The sequence below is a fragment of the Asterias amurensis genome, chromosome 14, assembly GCF_032118995.1.
Source record: "Asterias amurensis chromosome 14, ASM3211899v1".
NCBI classification, from domain to species: domain Eukaryota; kingdom Metazoa; phylum Echinodermata; class Asteroidea; order Forcipulatida; family Asteriidae; genus Asterias; species Asterias amurensis.
The window spans coordinates 6,539,642-6,564,814 of NC_092661.1; the positions used below are offsets into that span (position 1 = coordinate 6,539,642).

Genomic DNA, 25,173 nt, shown 5'->3' on the forward strand with positions numbered 1-25,173 from the left:
GCGTTGCTAGTCTGTGGTCGACCGGCTGGTGGACTAAATGTGCGCACTCGAACTTGCTCTTTGACGGGGCTCACCTTTTAGCCTTGCTCAAGAAGGCAGTCGCATTATTCGCTCCGAAAAGACTGTAAACCCACCCGTATACCCTGTGCGTGGTACGTGCGATCACACCGCATGACCCACCCATATACACACTGTCACATCGCACGACTACTGTGCACACAAACAAGTCATCCGCACTCGTACCACTAACCGCATGCGGAGGCCGTCAGGCCGACACGGCCGACGCATGCGGATAGTGTACGGGGCATCGTATGTTACGCACAGTGAATACAGGTGGGTTTTTATACAGCGGTGGTCTTTTTTCGGAGTGAATTATTCGACTGCCGTGAGCAAGGCTAGGCTCACCTGGGTCAGCCCCTAGTGCCCTGCTTGTGGAGTGGGTCACTTGGGGGTGACCAGAGTAGTCTGGTTCCCAGACCCAAAAATCTCCGACTAGGTTCTGTCGAATTTAGGGCCCGGTATCACCCAAAATCACGTGACCAAAAGGGAGGAATTCCTCCTTTTTCGAAGTTATCCGAATTTTTCCGAACGTGTTGTCGTCAACATTCGGACAGTATCGTTGGTGTTCGGTATGGAATCGTAATGTCACTCCTGTCGGCCGTAGATCCAGAAGTTTTTATGCCAGCTATTGCCAATGCAGGCGTTGTGCCTAAATAAAGCGTTTGCAAAGCGATGCGACAAGTTCAAAATATATAAACCTGGGAAATCGCTCCGGGATCTGGTTTTTGTCCCTTTTCTTCAAATTTTTTTTTCAAAGGTGTTTTGACTTGAGTGTTCGTTAGACATTGGTTGATTGAGGATTAAGTTTTATGATTTTTGAAAGTGGTAAAAATGGGGCAAATCTGGTGACTAGCTGTCGAAATTATACGTGTTGAACCAGATTGTCATTAATTGCCGATCAAAATAGTCTCGTAACCCTCCGGCCTGGCGGCCGTCGGGAGGAGGGTTACGTTATCGCAACGAACTAGTGCAGACATGGTTTCCCTGGAGAGGTCCCCGACCCTGACAAGTTGCGTCATGCTCTATCACCGTGGTAGTCTTGGCCCAAGACTATGGTGCTTGATTCTGGATAGTGTACTACGCGCGGTTGAATCGCCAAAGCGCGCCCGTGGGCCAAGACTATCACCGTGGGTGATACCTGACCTAAGATTTTTAACAAGAGACGTCATAGAATCTTTGGTCAGGGGACCAGACTATGACCAGAGGTGCATGCCGTCACCACGAGAGGGCGAGTGTGATCGTTCGATTAGCTCTTGTCAGGGGCTCACCCGGGTGAGACCGCGGGGAAGACCCAGGGAAGCTAAACGAACGCACCCATATGATTCAAGAATTATGCAAATGTTTAATTAATTGGACTGAGTTAATTAGTGAATTAATTTATTCGGGGCGCCTTGGTATTACGGTTTGGCATCCAAGAAAGACATATGTGAAGAAAAATCTGAAGATTTGTTTATTCTACTTTAGATATAAATATTCGATACTTGCGCTTATTTCGTATATAGAAAATGCGGACTAACGGGCTATATGCAAATGTTTAATTAGTTGGGCTGAGTTAATTAGTGAATTAATTTATATGGGGCGCCTAGATATAATTGTTTAGGATCCAAGGAAGACATCTGTGAACAGAAATCTGAAGATTTTTTGTTTTACTTTGAAAACATTTCAAATGAAAATTAGATATAGATCATGGAGGAAGGAATAGAAGGAGCTCGAACGACCCGCAAAACCGCAGAGTAACAAAAGAATACCCTGATAATGCCCCCGTCTAACTAGTGGGAAAAGATAGAAGACCTCCAGCTGGACGGCCGATTAACGAGCAGGATTAGATTTCTTTATACAGAACGTGCGGTACCGCCGCTCTGCACCGTTGCCTTCGTGTAAAGTTGAATCATTGGAGACAAGAATTGTGAATTATACACGTTTTCATTTACATACCGTTTGTGGTGTTTCACTGATTTTTTTGACTTTCGGTCACTAGCGGTGGTTCAAAATTTGGGTATTAGCACACGAGGGTGGTTGGTATTCAATTGTGTTTTTCGATTTGGTGAGCACAAGTGTACACAATTTTTATCAGGTCTCAAAAAAGTTGTTTTTCTGTATTATATCCATACGACATACGACACCATGGTCGAGTGAAGAACCAAGTGCGCACGCGCAAACTCACATACGCCAGGTCGCCCATTGTCTGTGTAAGGTATGTGGGTGTCTACGAGGTGTACCGCAGGTTCGACTTTTGAAGTCCCTTCGTTCGAGCTCCTTCTCTTCCTTCCTCCATGTATAGATGTATCCTTACTCTTTGGTTGACGGGCTATATTATGCACATTTTTAATTAGTTGGGCTGAATATTGATTTACCTTTGAAAACATTTAACATACTGTATCGTAGGAGGTCCTGTTTTCGAGGTGTCCCTAAAATCGTGGCAAATCTTTTACCTCTCTGTGCGCGATGTAAACAGTCCCTAGATAAAAATTGTGTGGTTTTATTTGCCAAGCAAAAGAGTCTCCCCTCCCTTGACCAAAACTTAGAAACACGTAAGGCTCCACTGGTCATTTGCACTTGTAAATGCAAAAAGTTTGGTATTTTAGGCATTTCTACAAGGTTCAAAAACATGTCATAATATTGAGGCCATATAAAAATATTTGCCCACCGAAAAAGTTTCATCAAACACTATTTCAATTCACAATTCATGATGATCAAAATCATGTGACTGAATGTTTTGCTGAGCATTTTGGAAAAAAAATACCGAGGCTTAAAGAAGCCATGTGCCTTATGTCATTTTCTAATATTTTTGGAGATTTTGATTTTTTAACCCTCATATCAATGTTATTATTAATATTAAAATTTAAACATCAGCTTATTGATTCAATTATCGCTGTTTATTTATACGCTTTATTGTAAATATTAAGAAGAGAAAAATTTAAACAAAATAAATAAAAATTCCAGATTTGGAAGCCAATAATTATTCACACATTTTATATATTTTTTTTTTTTTTTTTTTTGCAAGCTACCATGGTGATTTTTAAAATTTAATAAAAAAAAACATTTTGAATAAAATGAAGGCAACTGCTGGCTATACTGTCATACACAGAGTCTCAAAGAACACTTGTGGTCACTTCAGATGTTTCTTCCATGTATGGCTTCACCGGGAAACCATACTTTCTCGTTTGCCGTGAAAACAGGAAAAACTCAAGACAAATGGGACCAGTTGAAGTCATTAAAGGAACACGTTGCCTTGGATCGGACGAGTTGGTCAAAACAAAAGCGTTTGTACCCGTTTTTTATAAAATGCATATGGTTGGAAAGATGTTTTAAAAGTAGAATACAATGATCCACACAAGTTTGCCTCGAAATTGCGTGGTTTTCCTTCTACTGTGCGAACTAACATGGTCGGCCATTTATTATGGGAGTCAAAATGTTGACCCCCATAAATGGCCGACGTGTTAGTCGACCAAGTAAAAGGACAACCACGCAATTTCGAGGCATGTTTGTGTGGATCATTGTATTCTACTTTTACAACATCTTTCTACCCATATGCATTTTATAAAAAACGGTTACAAACACTTTTCAAAGACCAACTCGACCGATCCAAGGCAACGTGTTCCTTTAAAGATCGGTGTGTGGTGTGAACATTTCAATGTCCATCAAGTTTAAATATATGTTTGCATACTTCATATTAACAAATGAAGATAATTAGGGCATCGGTTGATATAGGCATCATTATTTTTTTCCCAATTCAAAGAAAAAGGCATAATAGCGTGAAAACTGGTAAGCGGAGGATATTACTTGTTACTGCCAATAAACGGCGCGCCATCGCGCCGCCGCTGCGGCGCGATTATGGGGCGCCGTTGCCGTTGTAGCGTCATGACGGTGTGTTGACATGTTTTTTTTTTAAATTTGGTGCTAGCACCAAATTTCTCGCCAGCACCAAATTGGGTGCTATCACCAAATTAAGGTGCTGAGTTCATCAGCAGCCAGCGCAGTCAGCACGTACATGTTGGGCGCGATTGGTCAATCTGCGCGCGCGATCAACCGATCGCGCTGCGCTATTGAAAGATCAATTTGGTCGCGCAGCAATCGGTCGATCGCGCAACAATCGGTCGATCGCGCAATGAACATCTTTGCGCGATTGACCGATGCGCGATCGACCGATTGCTGCGCGACCAAATTGATCTTTCAACAGCGCAGCGCGATCGGTTGATCGCGCAGATTGACCGATAGCGCCCAACATACATATATCACAGTTAGTTGTTTGTTGTTGTTGGTTGGTGCAAAAAATGGCAACCTTCTTCGGGGAAGTGCTCACGTTGAGCTCAAGAGCAGTGGACGATGATGACGAAGACGAAGGAGACGAAATGCTCCAAAGGTTCCCGTTAGTTGATTGATAATACTTCCATTAATTGTTTGTTTAATCGTAATTTTATTCTTATCCATGTAAAATTGTAGGCCTTAAACTTGTATTATAATGATTTAAATGTAATCATTATCCATCCTACTTCCAATCCATCCTACTTCTACTAGCTACATTCTACTATTACCAAGGCTCTGACCTGAGCATGCTGAGCCTTCTTCTTCTTCTTCCTTGTAAAGTGCAGCCTTCAAATGGTTGAAGGTGTACGCACTGCGTGTGAGCGCATGTGTTGACTTAGGCAACAGGAATTTGTGTCAGGTGCAGATAGAATTATGTACAGGTGCGAGTAAAAAGCTGGAGATGAGGTTTACTTCAGCCGGGGGTCCCTTAACGCCAGTTTGAAAGCGTCAAGGGACGGGTACGCAGCAGGATCAACTGGGAGGTTGTTCCAGTCCCGGATGGTGCGCGGGAAGAAGGAGCTGGCGTAGACTGAAGAGCTGGTATGTGGGATTGTAGCCATGACCTCTTGTTGATGTGGTTGAGTGTGTGAGAAGGGTGTTCCAAGGGATGTCGACCAAGTTGAATCTTATTTTGTACATCATTTGAAGGCGGCTTTGGTAACGACGTTCCTGAAGAGAGGGCCATTCGAGGTGATCTAGCATGGCGGTAACACTGCTCGTTCTTCTATAATCTTCCATGACGAATCGAGCTGAGCTTCGTTGGACTTGCTCTAGCTTCTTGATGTTACGTTGCGTGTGGGGATCCCATGAAGTTGCCGCATATTCGACTGCTGGTCGAATAAAGGTGGTGTAGACAGCTTCTTTGATTTTCTGGCTGCTGTGGCTCAGATTACGGGAGAAGAAGGCCTTGGTGCTAGTGGCTCTTTTTGAGATGTTGTCAACATGGGTGTTGAAGCTTAGCTTCGGATCAAGGTGGACTCCCAGGTATTTAGCGGAGTTGACAGCCTCCAAGGTATGCCCATGGATGGTGTAAGAGGCAGGGACAATGATCTGCTTGTTGGTGACTCTGACTACTTGGCAGCCTCCTCTGCTCACGGGGGAATACTGGGAGCCTAGTTGGAAAAGTTTCCGTATGGCGCCACTACTTTTTCATTCGATATGAAATAATATAGTATCTAATTTACCTCAATGAGATATCCCTTTTTGTAAAAATGAGTGAAAAAGTGGTGGCGCCATACGGAAAGTTATCCGCCTAGTTTCTAGAACTAGAATAGAAGTATAGCCCCGTCATTCATAGTGCAAATAGTATGAAATAGTACGCTGGTTTTCCTCCCTCCGCTTCTTCCTTGTAGTCCAGCGTATTGAGTTCACTTCTAGAAATAGTTGTGATACGGCAGGAGTGAACGGCAGGAGGCAGGAGGGTTACGTTATCGGTATCACAATTACCCCCGATATGTTCAATGCTTTATGTTTTGGTCACCAAGCGCTGAACTGCAGGTACCTGCTGAGCCGAGTTTGACTAAACCATTCTGTTAAAGGGGTGTTTACAAGGCAGTGCGGCTGAGCGTGCGCCCTATATGAGTGAACGGCGGGCATTGTAAACGAACACGCATTGCCGCACTGCCTTGTAACACCCCTTTAACTGAATGGTTTAGTCCAACTCGGCTCGGTAAAAAAAACAGGCTATGCAACGCACCAAATTTTCAACCTGGAAAATTGTGACTGTTTTGCTCCGGGATCTGGTAAGTTTTCGTAATTTTTCATCAAAACATTTTCTCAATGGTGGTAGGAAAGGATTCATTAGACATTGAGAATTAAGTTTGTGTTCCTAGAATTTGTGTCATGATTTTCGAAAGTGGTAAAAATGGAGCAAATCTGTTGACTAGCTGTCAAAATTATACGCGTTGGACCTGATTGCTGTATGACGTTCGAGTTTGAGTCGTAACCCTCCGGCTTTACCGTCGGCAGGAGGGTTAAGTTATCACAACTATTCTAGAAACTATTTATTAGGCTCCCTGTGAGCAGAGCCTTAGCATACTTAGTTTCTAGAAGTAGTAATGATTAATAACCCCCTTTGTTGCTATAGATGATTGAAAGCCGCTACTCCTAGAACTTTGATTATGAATGAGATTTCGTTGAGGTTTCTATGAGTGGGCGTCAATCAGGGGGGGGGGGGCAGGGGGACATGTCCCCCCCCATCTTTTGGAGGGTGGGGGGGGGGGCGGAATATCAAATGTCCCCCCCCCCCCCTACTCTTTTTTTGAAGCCCAAGTTTTGCAATGTGTTAGACCGGTACCAAACCCTGTCCCTGTCATGCCTGTGTCCCACTATGGGCATTTATCCTGGAGGCAAAGGATGTCACAACTTTTTGAAGGGTGGGGGACACTCTATCAATGTTTGTGTAAACCATTCATGGTTCTGAAGCTTGACTGGTTTGATTATTGATCATTTCCTACTAACTGTTTAGTACAGATAACGGTAATTTTGGCACATTTGATTTGTGACTTTGCCTCATTGTCACTCATATTCATGTAGCCAATTTAAGCAACATGTCATCATTGCAAATGTGGTATCATTTTAAAGAGGTACACCTCAGCTTTGCATTGATATTATAACTTAATACAAACGGAGTGATAAATGATAAAAATATACTTGATTGAAAAAAGGTTTCCTAACTTTTTGTGAGCAGTTTAGTATGCATCTAAACATATCCGAAAACAACTGGTCATTACTAACCGTTTAAACACCCCCATATGACGCGCTCTCCGTCAATAGGAATAGCGACACTGTCTGGAATGCTATTTACATGTATTATAAGCAGAGCCAGTAATGGGACAACAACGTTTAGGCCCTATAGCTGAAAAAAACTGTTTTGTCCCTCAACAAATCTTTTATTCCTCGTAAATTAACCCTTGATTCCAAAATAATTTTTTGTTTTTCTCTGTCAAAAAAATATTTAAAGGCAGTGGACACTATTGGTAATTACTCAAAATAATTATTAGCACAAAAACTTACTTGGTAACGATTAATGGGGAGAGGTTGATAGTATAAAACATTGTGAGAAACAGCTCCCTCTGAAGTAACGTAGTTTTCGAGAAAGAAGTAATTTTCCACGAATTTGATTTCGAGACCTCAGATTTAGAACTTGAGGTCTCGAAATCAACCATCTGAAAGCACACAACTTCGTGTGACAAGAGTGTTTTTACTTTCACTATTATCTCACAACTTCGATGACCGATTGAGCTAACATTTCCACAGGTTTGTTATTTTATGCATACATGTTGAAATACACCAAATGAGAAGACGGGTCTTTGACAATTACCAATAGTGTCCACTGTCTTAAATCCCCTCAAAATGTTGTTTTTAGGAAAATATGTATTTCAAGGGAACTAAATAAGATTGTGAAGAATGAATAATATAATTTTTTCTCAACATTTTCTATTTACGAGCTCCTTGTATATAAAAACTTACTTTATAAAGGTTCATTTTCAGTGAGCCGCAGTTTGCTTGGCAACCAGGTGTCAATAAAGAGATGGAGGAATCTGAAGTAAGGAAATTGAGTTGCAGAACACTCATCATAGCTGTTGGTCCTGCAGCAACAGGTTTGCACCATCAATATGTTGTTTAGAGCACATCTTAGCTGCTTAGAGTTATCTTTTGCAATGATGTTTGGGAATGTGATTCCAAAAGATGTCCATGTCCCAGCCTAACTTTAAAATCATCCCAACTGTATGTAAGTAGTTGGGACCAGACCCAACTTGACTATTACAGTTGTGGTGTTGCTATGTACATGAACGGCTGATAGTGATAATAACACATAGACATTGACGGTGATAGTGATGAAGATAACCACAATAAGTTGGGCTTTTACAATGATTTTTAATCCTCTTAAGTTTTCTCGCCTTGCATTTTGGATCGTAAGTGATACATACATTACATACACAGTATTAAATTTTAATTTAATATGGATGAGACCAATTTTTTTGTGTCAAACCTGGTCATGGAAATTGCTTATTTCACCTTCATGTACACTGTAGACTTATAGAAATAACCATCAGCAGTCTAATGTAGGAGGTTTTTGGTTCAGATTCCGCTCTAGTCAATTTGTCTTTGTTCAGCCCATAGAAATAGAACCCGAAGAATGTTGAACATCGGCCGCCCTCTGTGTCCTCTGAGATTTGTAAAAAAAACAGTAAGCGCAAATGCTTAATTTGAAATTAATGAACCTACAGTAGAAGTGCATGATGTGTAGCCATCGATGAGACTCCCAATATTAACTGCAACTCATTATGTATAATCTCTGATTCTTTTACTTGCATCAAATTTTTATGTTTTCTTTTTTACTTTTTAAGGTTTTCTAGAAGCCTACATTTTGTGGAGCAAGATAGAAGTTGTCGCGACAATAGAATATGATCTAAGCAGGTCAAATTCTGCTAAAGGTCATCACAAGTGCTCAGTTTACCGGCTGAAAAACCATCCAGATGTTCTAGTCTGTCAGTGCAAAAATGAGGTTCTTCCTGAAATGTCACATGTATGGACAAAACAGGTATAAACGTGTAATTTTGGCTAATAGCTTAGTCTTTGTCTAAGACCTTTGCATGGATTATTTCCCAGTCACACTACCATGGGCAGTGTGCAATATTGATTGCCGTATCGTCAGCTAGCTTTGTGTAAGTCTATACTCGCTACCATGGGCAGCGTGCCGTTTCGCCTCTTAGCTTTGGGCAAGTCTATTCTTGGTTTGATATCCAGCCGCGAGGTCTTGGATATCTTGTATCGGGTTGTTTATGTGTTTCTTTAGTGTTTTTTCCTGACTTGCCTGCGGAGCCAATCAGGGACCAGATTTGCACCTTTTCATCAATGATTCATGATTTACCTAAGTGTTTCTAACTGCCAGCTATGGGACATTGTTGTGAATGATATTGTGCAGAAAGTACCTTCTCGCCAGGAATTATAATAATTGGATTCAAATGCACACTGAAAAGAACTTGTAAAGGACTTGGATTTAAAAATTCTCTTGTTTATTTATAGCTGTCACAGCTAGACCTAGCCCTACACATGTACATTGTAGGACTCTTCCTCTGTGCTCTACACAGATACAGACTCCTAACAATTAAGGCCCGTTTCTGGGGCGGAAAATTTTCAAAGCTTTATAACTCAAATCTTATTGTACCTGCAGGAAGCCACTTATTTCAACAGATTCACATTCCATGGCGGCATACATTTTTCTGCAGTGGGTTTTGGTTGTCATATATTCCTCACAAATCCTCATTTTCGTGCAGCTCCCAACATTAAAAAAAATCCTGTTTTGATCATTTTCTCACAGTGTTGTCTGCTTCCGTGCGTCCGCGTATACACTCGCGTGCAAGACGCAAGATGCAAGACGCATGATTCTTGGTCACTGTATCTTGACTGCACAGTTTAACACACAAATACAAACAGTGACGTAATGCTACATTGTTACAGTTGCATTGGTATACTTTTTGAATGTTTCCCCCGTGTATTATTGCATTTGTAGCTCTTTCAAAACCTGGACTCAACAGATATGGAGGTCATTGTAATGGACATGGTATCCACTGCAGAGTACAGAACGGATATGTCATCATCAGAGATTCCAGCCTGCTTTCTACGCTCAATGCAATCCAGTACACCAGGCAGGAAAATACAGCCATGTCCTTCACTTGAATCACCAAATGTTATCAAAGGACTAAGTGCATCAGGTATGTTTTTTTGTAATGCGCTATATAAATACGTTTTATTATCATTGTTATTATTATTTCATCTTACATGTATCGCAGCATGCAAAAGAAAGATCACATTTTCCTTTGTGCCGGTATTTCGTCGAGCAGACATGCTCTCAAATGCAAGAAACTGAACTTTTTGGGATGATTTGTTGTCTTCTTCATTGAATTAAATTACACTGACAGCACTCTGATTTTGGCTGACATAGGAGTCCAAGCAGTCGTGATCAATTTCTAGCTTTGCTAAATGAGTTCCTATGTTGCGGAATACTTACATGTTTCCACTGTTGGCTCTTTACATTGACAGTTTGGACTTTGGGCTTGAACAGACTCAAGTTACACATGACTGCATAATGGTCTGATAATCCAGGTAGTATAACAAAGTTTGAGACAATAGGTGGGGTGATGTCACGAGTTATGACAAGGTCCAGGCAATGACCGAGACGATGAGTCGGCTCCTTGATATGGTGGGTAAGACTTAAAGCCTGAAGTAGATGCTTAAACTGGTTTGCATTATTGTATGGATGTCAACGACATGAATACTTAAGTCACCAAAGTGTCTGTTAGTGAAAAAATCCCAACAGAAAATCACTAATTTCACAATGCAGATGACTCCAGATGAACAGAAAATGTCCTGTAGATAAGATTGAGGACACAAAATGATCAAAGTACAAAAAAATTAGCTAAGAAAAACAGAGCAAATTTAAGTTGTAGCTTCTCAACCAGATAACTATTGATCAAAAAGGGATTTATGTTTGTACTCTGCAAGTTTATATAGTACTATTAAATAGTGTTTTTTTTCTGTAAATTTCGGCAGATGAGCAGCCAATTCAATATTCAGGCATTCGAAGTAAAGCTGTTTTACCTCTCCAGTTATTACTGCATTTCAATTCAGAATTCGACCAGTCTATTTCGTTTTGAGCCATTTAAATTCCTTTAGCACTCCGTTCAATTCAGCAAATCGACTTTCTTTTTCATGACACACAATCAGTGTTGTACATGTAAAGTCGAGACCGGTAAGCTCGAGACTAAGACCAACATGTCTTAAGACCAAGACTGGAGACCTTCACAATCATAATAATAACAAAAGTAGTACTAATAGTAATAATAATACGTAAACAAATAATCAGCAGATTATATCCAAGACGGATACCAAGACCGAGACCTCAATGTAAGGAGACCAAGACCCTAAAAAGTGGTCTCGAGACCGGTCTCGAGACCGGTCTTGAGACCTGCAACACTGCCAGTGCACACAATCATCATTCAAATTAGCAAAGCCAGGTTCGACTAAAGATTTCATAAAGAGGCAATCAATTTCGCTAAATGAGGTCAAATAAGTACGACTAAAGAAATACGGAAACAGATAAACTGTAGTAGGCAACTCAGAGGGAAGCAGGGTCAGCTCTTTTCAGAGCCACTACCTCTTGCGAAAATTAAATGTTCATCTCCGTCATGTAAAGCAGTGTTGTAGGTCTCGAGACCGGTCTTGGTCTATACAAGCAAAATCATACATGTACATACGTATGGACATGTATGTTATGTACATGCATAAATGTACTTTACATTAGGAATAGGCAAGTAGGACAACTTTGAGTGGAGCTTGAAAGCAAGCCAAAAATATTTTTACTCTAAATTTTTAATGTTGTGGAGAAAACATACAGAGGTTAATTTTCACCGAAGTTCATCGCCAGATCACGTGATCCACGTGATCCAAGGTCAAAGGATTATTAAACCTAAACATATTCCTATAAAAAAGGGAATGGCACATTTGGAAAGCTTATGTAGTTTTCTTAACAGAGACATCAATTTCAACCAATTTGACCCAATGGTTACAGATTTATGGTCGCATGAATATTGGCAGGCAGGCACATTTTGAACGAAATCAACCAGAAATAGCTTGCCGTAGCGCTAAAACCGTTTAACAGATGGAGCTGAAATTTGAGCTTGTTATGAGCCACGACTACCCCATGAACCAAATTTGAGCAAATTTGAAGAGGCGAGGGTTTAATGTTGGGTTTTTTTATTTTTATTTTTATTTTTTATTTTTTTTTTTGGGGGGGGGTGACACAGAATGATCCTATATTGATTTCAACTTTCATGCTCCTTCGCTACGCTCATACGCATAAAAATGGTTCATAATAAGGACACAAGAGATGAAATTTCCTTTCAGAGTATTATTATTATTATTATATCATGGGAAGGGGCCGGCATTGGACCGATGAGTTTTAATACATATTACTGAATAAATTTATTTGTTAATGTTAGTAAATAATGTTAGTTTATAAATTGACACTCTCCTGATGGTTCATTGAACCATGGCCCTCTAGGCCCTTCGGGTATCTCCCGAAATCTCCCTCACAATATTACAGCATTAATTAGTCAACATAAGTACACTATGCTTCACACTTTGTAAGCTCCAACTTATTTCAAATTACAATCTCATTTGTACAAATTACAACCTCACTTGCCAATTATGATACAGTATTCGATGGTCAACAATAAGTACACTTTAAATGCATCTTTACTTCTAACTTATTTCAAAAACATTCTCATTTTGGTACACATTTAATTGTTGTGCTTGGTTTCAAAATAGGCTTATTGAACTCGCACTTTTCCTTATTTACAACAAAGTTGTATAATTTTCAAATTATTATAGGGTTATCATTTGTTGTTATAATTCATTCTGTGCTCAACAATCTAGAGACCAGCAATCTCTGTTCTACCTCTCTTTTAGCGAATCTATTTTTTGCGGTTGTGGTCTTCCACCTGCCATGTTGCATGACTAGTTCTTCGGGAATACCTTTATTTGTAAGATGCGTGGCCCCTCCCGACCTCATACTGTGTAAGCCGTACTGTTTGGGTTCTTTAATTCCAATTTGTTTCATAGCATCCAGAAATAACTCTCTGCACCTTGTGTAGCTAAGTGGTCTATTCAAGAGTGGTGTGTAAGATTGGGAGCTAGAATGGAACGATAATGCAGTAAAAATGAACGCATCCTGACTAAGCTTGGGCGATATCACGATATTATCGAATATCGCGATATTAATTTGGACACGATTTCGATATCGGATGGATTTGGTTTTAATCGAAATATCGATATATCGCGATATATCGCTTAAATATCGCGATGTATTTGCTAGCTGAGACATCTTGCACCCCATAGGTTTGGAGTAAAACCAGAAGAATAGGTCATTAGAACACCTCTCTTATGCTAGGACTGTCTCTTCTACAACTTTCACTTGGAGTTTTAAGACTGATGATATCAAATTTCATTAATCGCGATTATATCGAATATCGCGATATATTGTCGGCGATATATCGTGAATAAAATAAATCGATATCGCCCAAGCTTAATCCTGACCAATCTGGATGTTACACTTTGACATATAACTCTTCAAAATGGAGATTGGAGATATTCTGCTTTCCGTGCTTGAAATATAAGCATAACTACCATCTCTGAATATATCAGTCTTTGATTGAGGTATGAAAATGCTCATACCTTTGCCATCTTTCAATTCTGTAGCGAAAACTTAAGAGAGATGTAACAGGCTGTACGCAAGTCTATTAAGGTACGGTTTTCTCCGACTAGTTTGTCAACGATGCAATTTACTTGTTCCAAGGTTATGGGCTCTTTCTGGTTGGGTGGTTTGTGCAATTGGCGCCTTGCACTTACTATGATTTGTTGAACTATAGGCAAATCAACGGGGTTGGGTTTTGTATTAACCATTTTATTGCTGCTGATGAGTAAGTGATAAAGTTATCGGATTTAGCGGTTTCTATCTTATTAACCAGGTAAGCAGCGATTATTTGATCTCTAATTGGAAGAATTATCTCTAAACCGTTATCCTGCAACCAACTAAAGAATTGTTTATCGTGCCTTCCGCTTTGGCTAATATGACTTCGTTGAAGATGCGTTTCTTCTTACTTTCCAGACCTCGGGGGAACTCTGACCAAAACTGTTGCTTGAGTATAATCTAGTGCATCAAATGGGAATGGCAAAGTAGAGATGAAAATGTTTTAATTTATCCTACATAAGTAAATGTAATTGTGAATTACTGAGAGGAGAAGGTATTAGTATGGGTTGTACAATCAATATAAACAGCACAAATATTGCCAGTGAATCGTGGGGACCCTATAGAAGTGAGTTCTTATTTCTACCTAGCTGTAGTGCAACGTTTCCTTTTGTTGTGATAAAACCTTTTATCCATGACCTGTAATGTGACCAGAGGATTGGCCAAAATATGGAAGAGGGCCATTGGGGAAATACCAACACGCCTTTTCCTCTGCAGAGGTGGATGTGCTCTAGCACCTTTGGAATGAGAACTACTGGTGGGACTATCAGACAATTCTCGTCTTGCCAGTTTTGAGTAAAGGCATCAACGCCTGACGTGCCAGGGTTACAGAACCTGGAGTAAAAACGAGTTAGTTTTGCATTATAGTAATTGGCAAAACAGTCGATACTGAGTGGGCCCCAAAGTGAATTCAATTCGTTGAAAAATTTGAGGATAACTCCCAGTCGTCAGTGTCTATTAGACGACTGATGAAATCGGCTTGATCATTCCGAGTTCTTGGGATCCAGTCGACTTCTAATCTGATGTTATTACGTAAACATATGGTGAAAATATCAAGAGCTATATCTTGCAGATCGCTTTTCATACTTCCTATTTCTACAATTCTTGTGGCAGATTGACTATCTGAGAAAACTTTGTTGTGAACCAATTAACATTGGCAAAAAGGAATTAATGGCAAAATGAATAGTATTTAACTCTCTCCATGTGGAGCTTTTCTGGGCTTCTTGTTTGGTCCATTACAAATGATTGACCCTGCGCCCTGTGCGCTAGCATCACAACAAACAAGTTTAGTAACATTCCTTGTTGCAAAGACATTACGTAGATTCAAAGAGGCTGCATTATTTTTCCAGAATTGGATTTCGGAATTGCAATGTACATTGAGCTCGATTAATTCGTCTTCATCGGCCGCTTGAGCAATTTTAATCTGACAATGTCTGGTCATGAGTCTTATAATATTTCCACACACTGGACTTAATGATATGATTTGTCCAACCAGAGAATGCAATTTTCTGACGGATAATGGAGCTGAATTGAGTAGGCTTTACTCAATCCTTACATGCTTAGCTATTTCTGTAGCTGAGGCATGATCTAATTCCGTGTTCCCTGTACTTGGTATCACAACAATGCCGTCATCTAGATATAGTGCAATAAAAATACCCGATGCTCTCCAATGTGTCACTAAAGTTTTCATGACTTTCGAAAACAACCAGGGTGCGGAGGATAAACCGAAAGGGAGAACATTGAATTCAAAATAACGTTTTACTCCTCGCATTTCCCATGAAAAACCGAGGTAAGGCTGAAAATCATGTGTGGTGGTAACCTGATTTTAGGTCAAATGTGAATAGTCTCGCATTTTTTTAGACGAGATTTAAGCCAACTTTCCAATCATCTAGCTTAAACTTTTCCTTTTTTACAAATTTGTTAAGCCTGCTTAGGTCTAAAATTAGACGTTTCTTTCCTGAAGCCTGGTAGGCCACAGATAGGGGGCTCACCACATAGGAAGGCTCGTGTTTTTCTGTTATTCTTTTTGATTTCAACAGATCTAGGACGGTCTCTGTGACAAACTGGTATTCTTTATTGGCTGAATTGTTCGATAAAACATTGGATGGGGCTGTGCTGTAAATGGAATTTTGTAGCCTTCTGTGATAACCGATATGACCATTCTGGAAGAACTTATTGTATACCAGAACTGAGCGTGTTGTTTAAATCGCCCTTTAACAGAGTATTGTCAGAGCATACATGTAGCTCTTCCATAACACATGATTGATAATTACATTGTACCTCCAATACGTCACTGAACTTTGTCTCGAACTGAGATGGTTTAATGACGGATTGCTTGCTGTGAGGGTCCTGCGCCGTACTCGGGCACTGTAATTGGCTGGTTGAGCACTGTGCTGTTTGCTGCTGGGCTTGGGAGGACCGAGGGGACAGCTCGCTGGGAAAATGGTACTCGCCACGGTATGGCGCTGGTGAAGTTGCTGTATAACGGGGAAGCTCTACCCCTTGATTTGAATCTGGATGCCCCGGGCGTGCTGAAGGGGCACTCTCTTGCCCAGTGGCCTGGCATTCGGCAGGTAAAACATATGTCAGCGCTTGGCATGCCTAAAGGTTTTGGGCAAAGAAGAGGGATGACAAAAAAGAGGAAAAACGAGAAAGAAATATACAAGATTTTGGTGAAAGCTAACCGAGTATTTTAAGGTGTGGTGTATAACTAAACGATGTAGTGTCGGCCTGAATGGCGTGCTCATGGCCAGCGGGCCGATTATATATGGCCATGCATCAGTGCTTCTAATTTGAATAAGCGCCCATCGAGGGTGGCGTAACACATTACGCCCAACTGCATAAAACCCAATTTTCATGCTCTTTCGCTACGCTCATACGCATGAAAAATGGTTTCATTCTATTGGACTCGATAATAAGGACACAAGAGATGAAATTTCGTTTCAGAGTATTATTGTTATTATATCATGGGAAGGGGCTGGCATTGGACCGATTCTGAATTTGACAAAGAAAACTGTGTTGCTGGTTTGGGGGGTAAACTGCCCAAACTATTGAAACTAAAGAATATATGTACACTGTACCTCGAAAAAGATAGCGATCACCAAGAGCCTCATTTCCTCTAGAAAAGGTTGTGGGTCGTACTTTCTGACGTTTTCTGGCGTGGATCTCTTTCAAGGCGGACTCTTCTGCTAATTGGATTCTCTTTCTTTCTTCAGAGGTTTGACCTGAATCTCCCTTTTCCATGTGCTGCACAGTTGTCCATCCGGCCTTACTGCTATCTGCTATCTTGATCTTTTTCTTTCTGTCTGCAACCAGCTCTTCAGCGGCCTGTATAGCTTCGATGGCGTCTTGAATGTCTCCCTTCTTTAGCAGAGCGACCTTGATTTTGTCGTGGGCTAATTCGAGTTGACCGCAGAAGTGAAATTGGGCTGAATTTCCTTGTCTCGTCAACTCCTTGGCTTCAAAACGGTTCTTTAGCGCCTTCACTGCATCGTCATCAGCAGCAGTGTTAGAGTTAAGATCTTCAAATTTTTTATTGAAGTAAGATTTAAACTTGCTGAACAGTTCTTCAGTATTAATGGAGGGCTCGCTCGGTTTAGACGTCATTTCGTTAAAACGCTAACCGAGTATTTTAAGGTGTGGTGTATAACTCAACGATGTAGTGTCGGCCTGAACGGCGTGCTCATGGCCAGCGGGCCGATTATGTACGGCCATGCATCAGTGCTTCTAATTTGAATAAGCGCCCATCAATGGTGGCGTAACACATTACGCCCAACTGCATAAAACCCAATAGCTGCAGTGCCTATTACATGCTCTTACCAAGTAAGTTTTTATGGTCATTAGTCTCGGTAACAGTTACCAAAGGTACACGTATACCCTCCCTTTATGTATGTTTAAATGCCAAATTCTTGTTATCTTCATTTGATACAGTCTTAAGCCACTGTCAGATATATGGTGTATCCTGCCTGTTGTGCATTGGCTTCTTTGACAGCCTGTTCCTACACACAGATGACATCAAGGTATTCCTGCCTCTACTATCATCTGACCCAATTAAAGATATTGTTCAGGTGAGTTCAAATGACTAATAGTCCCCCTAGTCTAGTCACATACATGTACATGTACATGCATACATGTATGCAACTGTTTTTGCCCCAAAAGTCCTCTAATCAATCAGAAAGCATATCTTGAGGACATCATGTGCGTTCATGCATGCTTGATATTAGGGAGCTGTCTTTATGTGGTCTTTATCATTACTTATGTTACATGAATTTAATATAAAATGTGCTGCTGATCTAATGTTCTTCAAGTTCAACCCACTAATGACCAACCATAACACATGGACCATGCTCCTACAGCAGCGGATAAAGAATAGGCTGGTGTTGATCATCCATTCATAAATACCCCAGACAGTTTCTCTACTCCTATTGGTGGAGAGCGCGTCACGTGGGGGTGTTTAAACCTTTGATAGTAACCAGCTGGAGCTGTTTATAACAAGCTGGCTTCCGCGTGTCGAGTGCGCAAGATTATCACGTGGAAAGCAATTCATAGCTATTAGTAACAACGCGTAATCTAAGCGCGCGTGTGTAATCTAAGCGCGCGCGCTAACACACAACAGACGCTCATCGAACATATTCTGCAGAAGGTTTTTGAAAAAAAAACATTTCAAACCTCGAATTTTCAATTGTTAAATTGTTAAAGTTTATGAATGGGAATAAAAGAGTAGTGACTTGTTCTTAAACGTCCGTTTAAAACCTTGCAGGGTCGTTGTTGTGCGGGGACTTTATCACACGGCCGCTGACCCTGCCGGCTTTAAACGGCCGTTGAAGAACTCGTCGCTACCCCATTATTCCCTTATTTAAATTTATTTTCCTTAAACTGAATGTATACTTTTTCTGTCTGTTTATTAAAAAGATGAGAAATTTTGAAAGCTATTTTGATTTTACTACACTTTCAGTTAATTTTGCTGAGTTTTGTTGTGGCTGTTGAAAACAAATTTGACTGTTTTACCATTTGACTATTTTACCAGCTAATTTCATACTAAACTGCATTCTGATAAAATATATTTATTCAAAGGCAGTGGACACTATTGGAATTACTCAAAATATTTATTTAGCACAAAACCTTACTTGGTAAGGAGTATTAGGGAGAGGTTGATGGTATAAACTATGGGGCAAACGGCTTCATCTGAAGTGACGTAGTTTTCAAGAAAAGTAATTTTCCACAAATTTAATTTTGAGACCTCAGATTTAGAATTTGAGGTCTTATGTCCATGTGTCTTTAACAAAGGGGGATCAGTGAAGTGTTATTGTCACTGTATAAAGCTTTCATTTATGAGTATTTTGACTCCATAAAATATACTAATTAGACAACCTTCTGATTGGTCCATTTGTGGCCTACAAATTTGCATTATTACTACTGGATAGACAGTGAGTACTGCACCTCTGGTTATTCAGAATCAATTTTATAAGGCCCCGTGGTAACCCATTTGCTCTTGCAATGCAAATGATGGGGATTCAAATCCCGTCCTTTTTTTTCTCCTTTTTACAAAATTTGTCAATGCTAAGAACGCACACATACACAGGGAAAGGGAGTTATAGTGTTTATCAAAGACTTGATACAATTTAAGTTTTGAAATCCTAATGACCCCATCAGTTTTTAAGTTTATCAATGTGTCTTATTTCCAATGTCATGAATGTGTAAATTAAATTTTGTGTAAGGCCATGCTTACTCTAACTCAGACAGATCTACACCGAATACCTAGTGTTTGTAAATATACAAACACTACATGTCTAGAAACTTGAAACTTACTACGTACATTCTGTACATAGGCAATAGTGTTTTTGTTTTTGTTTTTTTATAGTTATTTGTTATTGTTTTGTTGGCATTTACTTTCTTTTCATATATTTTTCTATGTGTTTTTCCTCTTTTTTAACTGTAAGGGGAACCTTTTTAACCTCTTTGTCTCTTGCCAATTTTAAAAAATACAAGAAATTAATCCGTCAATTTACAACGAACTATGAACAACTACACATGTAAAAATGTGTAAAGTGACTAAACAGAAACAACAATGCACACAAAACCAGATACAAATTTAAAACACTAGAAACAACAGACCCAAACACATAAAAAAGGAAATATGAAAAATTTGAGAAATTAATCCAACAATGTACATTGAACCAGGGGCAATAAAAGCAAACTAAAAATTGCGTTTAGTGACTAAAAAAATATGTTTTGAGAGCACCTTTAAACAATTGTAATGACCCGGCACATTTGATAATTGTGGGCAGTTTGTTCCAGAGTTTTGGTGAGGCTGATGCAAATGACAAATCACTGTATGAAGTAGATGTTTTGACAGGTTTGAGCAAGTGTTTGGATCTCAGCGAGCATGTACATTGTAGGTCTGTGTTCAGTGAGTAGGTCTGAGATGTACTTTGGTGCAGTCTCTGCAACATAATAGCATGACCTATGGTATCAAAGGCGGCCGTCAAATGTGCATCGACCGATCGTAATATTATGTCCTTTGACACACGTAGCAGTGCAGTTTCTGTCGAGTGGTGCTGGTGATAAGATGACTGTCTTTCACCATGTAAGTTGTAGATGTCGAGGTGGCTGGTTAACTGTGCTGCCACACATCTCTCTGTGATTTTTGAGATGAAAGACAGATTCGAAACTGGACGATAGTTAGTTAATTCAATTGTTTATTGTCACACATATAAATACATATACAGTGAAATTCACCTTGGCTTGCTAGTCTCAACAAATTAACAATGAGGACTCCGGGTCAAGTGTTGGTTTCTTAATCAGTGGTGTTAACTGAGCCTCTTTAAAGATGCCTGGTACTGCCCCAGATGTAATAGAGTGGTTCACAATATCACACACAGTAGGTAACAGTTCATTGTGACATCTCTTCAACAGCCAAGATGGAATTGGATCGAGGGGGCAAGACTTTGACTTTGAGTCCAGGACGATTTTACGTACTGCTGCATGTGACATTCTTTTAAACTTACTGAGTTGGGGGACCATGCTCTTTTCATCTTGTACGGGCGTGAAGGGAGACAGACTATCCAGTTGATCCTTCACCTTTTGAATCTTCTCCTGGAAGAACTCAGATAATTTACATGCAAGTTCACTGGCCGATTCGTACAGTGGGAGAACCTTGGCTGGTTTGGCAGCAGAAAGTTTATCAATAAAGTCGGTTGCTTGAGCTCTGTGATAGTCTGTCTTTGTCTTTTCAAGGGACTACTTGTACTTTCGACATTCTTCTTTCGACATTCGCTCAAGACGACGTTTTGCCCGCTTTTGCTCACGCAACATGTCATTGTACCAGGGGGCGTGAGGTCTCAGTGTTATGGATCGTGTCACAATTGGTGCATGTTTGTCGGTGAGCTCCGATAAGACACTATTATACTGTTCAACATGTGACTTCAAGTCTGAGGCTGGATTCATTACAAGAGGTGAAGCATTAATTTCACACTTGAACTGCTCAATATTAATTTCACGCAGTTTGCGAATTGTAGTCTTGTGTTTCACTGGGTCAGGACGGGCAATGTTTAGGTTACATACCGTAGCTGCGTGATCGGATGGTTGGTCACTCTGAACTGTGATGTTTGATATGATGTTGTCGTTATCCCTGGCAATCAAAAGTTCAAGCGAAATTATGAAGTCACACACAGATGCAGTCTTAGATTTAATTGATTGTGCATTCCAAGCTGCAAACTTCACTGATGGTGCATCTTTGACTTCCATCGGTTGCAATGGGATGTGGACAAGGTTTGTAATGTTACACCGACGACAACAGTTGACAGAGCGGTCATAATGGGCATGCCGGAATTGACTTGTTATGGTTGCAATGGCAATTGGTCGTTGTTTCATTCGTCCAGCACGACACCCTCTTCAGAATTTGTTGATTCTGAGAGCTGTAATAGTGTTCCACACTTGATGATTAAGTTTGACATCGTAGCACAAATGTCTCTTTGAAAGCAAAGTATCTCTAGAGTAAGCCAATGGATTGGTATTAGCACTGGTGGATGTACATGTATGATGGCACATAATGAAGCAGGGTACCAGACTGTAGCAGTATCTCACATCAGTGTTATGGAAAGTCTGGTAACATTGTCCACAGTGGTAGACTGAAAGAGTTGAAAAAGTGCAGCACAAAACGAGGATAAAATGTCACTAATCACATCCTAGTACACTTAAACAATAAGTAGGTGCATCACAGGTACTTAAAATAACTCAAAAGTTCACGTTAAAGTTTTTTCTTTCAAAAAATCATAACTCAAGAAGTAGGCCTATAGAAGCTATTCCAACAATTTATTCCTCATCAGAGAGGTCTTGCAAAAAGCTTTCAAAGCTACACGGAGTTCATCATTATTTGACCTTGAGTACCAGTTCAAAACGGAAGTTGAAAACTTCAAAAATTCATTTCTCAAAAACTACTTATTTTCCCCATTGGTAGTGCACAAAGAGTTTACACATACAACTGTAATTTGTGCAGTGCTGAGTCACGCTCCAGCAGAGTACGCTACATAGTATATAACTCCATGATCAAGGCGTTTTACAACAAACATTTCTTCCTTCGGTTAGAAAGTCACTTACAGTCGTCAATATTCATAAATATTGTGCAATAAAACATATAGAAAATGTTGTAGAACTTGCATTAACTTGAAACTTTGCATGCAGGTAGACATAACAAGTACATGTAGATGATTCAAAGGACGTTACACCAGGATGACGTCATGTGTGTTCAAACTTATTAATTTCAAACTGGTAATCTTTAGAGCTGCATGAGCCCCATTAAGTTTACTTATATCAATATCTCGTATTAAGACTTGCTTGCCTTATTTTTTTTCCTTTCAAACATGAGGTCTGCTACCTTCAAGATGTCTATACAATTGCTGTGACTAGATTTGTTTAATACTATAATGTATCCTGTATTCGAAACCATTCCCAACATCACATAAACTTCACTAAGGTTGGATATTCTTTAGGTGCCTTGTTATTTAAAACTGGCAATTTTTTGAGGTGTTTTGACTGGTGTGGTAGTCTGGCAAGGGTCCGGTTGAAAAAAATTAAGACAGATGATGTCTTACAATCCAAGACGCCCTCTAGCAGCAGATTAAAAACAAACTTTCAAATTACATTATTTTTTGAGATGTCTGTTGCAGAGTTTATGGTACATGTAATTGTTTCACTTATTCCAGATGTGTCCTACACGCACAAAAAATTGCCATATTGAAATTAAGAATTTGCTTTGTGTGCCTTCATGTTTTTCAGGCAACACCTCGAAAAAAAACCTTTTAAAAGACTTTTGTTTTAACCTCAAGTTTTCAATTGTAATCCAGAATAAAGAAAAAAGCTGATTGGAGTTTATCATTCTTTTACACAGGAAAATCCTGATGCAGAATCTGTTTTGAGGAAGCTTGTTGAAAGAAGAGCTCTTCAAGGCAGTCTTTATACGTAAGAGAGAGGGAGAGAGAGAGAGTTCTTGAAACAAGGCTTGGTCTCCCAGCTTGAACTTCTCATTCTACATTCTTACCAGCCTCTAGCCTTAAGCCCTCGATGCCTCATCAAAACAGTCCAAATTTTCAATAGAAGCCTATTTTGCAAAATGAAAATGGTGTGTTCCTTCCCACAAATACTTAAGTTACTATAGAAAAACAAGTGGAGAGTTTCCGAAGGGGGAGCTTCCACAATTCCTGTTCTTTGCAAGGGACACTGAATCTCCGAGGAGAAATTAAAGGATGTCAAACCACCACGATGGGGTCCCCCGGGTCCGTAATAAACAAGGGGAATGGAAGAAAGCAGGTAAGGAGCAGTGGCAAACTAAGGGGGGTCGTTCCCCCAAATGATGTCAGTGCCCTCACCCCTGCCCCCCATTTGAAATTTGAAAGTTTGAGATAATAATTTACTGGAATATAAAAATGCTACATGTATAGCCCATTTTCAAATTTACAAAAACAAGCTGAAGGTTGAAGGCGGTGGATCTGGACACTATAGGTAGTTACTTAAAATAATTATTAGCATAAAACCTTAATTGGTAACGAGTAATGGGGAGCTGTTGATAGTATGAAACATTGTGAGAGACGGCTCCATCTGAAGTGATGTAGTTTTTGAGGAAGAAATAATTTTCCACAAATTTGATTTAGAGACCTCACAATTAGATTTTGAGTTCTCGAAATCAAGCATCTGAAAGCACTAAACTTCGTGTGACAAGGGTGTTTTTTCTTTGATTACCTCGCAACTTCGACGACCAACTTGAGCTCAAATTTTCATTGGTTTGTTATTTTATGCATACAATATTGAGACACACCAAGTGAGAAGACTGCCAATTGTGTCCAGTGCCTTTAAACCATTACGCAATTTATGTAATTCGTAAAAAAGTAGTCACTGAAAAACAGCAATGATGTCCTGTCTTGAAACTTGAACCTTTTTGCTTATTTCAAAGATTCATTTGAAAAGATAAAACGCAAAGAGTGCACCACTGGTTCCAGTTGAATGAGCTGAAACAATGAAAACCTTAAATGGTCATAACTCCTTATTGCAATGATACACCGACTTGAAACTTAAATCAAATATTGCCTCTTACATATCGATGCATATGAAAAGATAAAACCCAAAGAGTGCATCACTGGTTTCATTTGAATGAGCTAAAACAAAGAAAACCTAAATGGTCATAATTTCATACTTGTCATTGTTGTCATGACCCCTTTGACCATCAGTTGATCAAGTGATTGGTTTTTCTGTCAGTTATTGGTTCTATCTCGCTATCGGCAGCTCGCCATGGCAGCTTCGCTGTTCTAGTTTTAAGGTGACTTGGCATACTCAAATGTAACTTCACAGTGTCCATGTTAACATTGTATGTAACAGGTGTCCACATCTGTTCCAGTGCTGGGTTGCTTGAGAGGAGGGTTACTGACTACAGGGGTCCAGGGGTGTTCTTCTATTTTTGTTCAAGCTTTTTGTTCAAATTTGATAACCATATTCACATGTACACATTTTGAAATGATTAAATTCAATTGTACCTTTTTAATTAGTTTCCTTTGACTTCTTTTGAAATTTGTTTCAAATCTTTCACAATATAAATTATAATTCACGTAATGGTATAATACAAGGTATGCCCTGCATGTACATGTAAGCTCTAAAAATTCAAAATGAAATACCCAATTTTGCACTTTTGTTTTTGATGCCCGATCACATTTACTATTCTGTACAAACATTTGTCAAAGACCCTAATAAGCACACAACAGCAGCATTATACATGAGGGGAAAATTCACAAGTTCAAAACAATTGAAAGCAACCTGAACCATTGGTTACACTTAATAGCCAAACTGCAGCTAGTGTGTACAATAAGCTAATTGATTCCTTCACAAAAGTCTCTGGCCTAAAACTTGATGTTAATAAGTCTCAAACTTTGTGGCTATAGCAGACTTTAACTTTCCAAGAAAAATACCGGAAGTAAAGGTCATGGTTTTTGCATTAACTTTTAAAA

The 25,173-nt window shown here is 39.7% G+C and overlaps 1 protein-coding gene and 1 pseudogene across 1 annotated transcript; one reads left to right on the forward strand and one right to left on the reverse strand.

The window, feature by feature from the left end:
* The first annotated feature begins 4,272 nt into the window (after positions 1 to 4,272).
* Positions 4,273 to 24,713, forward strand: LOC139947617 (proteasome assembly chaperone 1-like). Its single transcript, XM_071945572.1, has 6 exons — positions 4,273 to 4,429; positions 7,861 to 7,970; positions 8,721 to 8,914; positions 9,887 to 10,088; positions 17,612 to 17,748; positions 23,070 to 24,713. Exons 1-6 carry the CDS (start codon positions 4,335 to 4,337, stop codon positions 23,142 to 23,144), a joined length of 813 nt encoding a protein of 270 aa, XP_071801673.1. The 5' UTR covers positions 4,273 to 4,334; the 3' UTR covers positions 23,145 to 24,713.
* Positions 14,105 to 15,122, reverse strand: LOC139947300 (uncharacterized; annotated as a pseudogene).
* Positions 24,714 to 25,173: the final 460 nt, after the last annotated feature.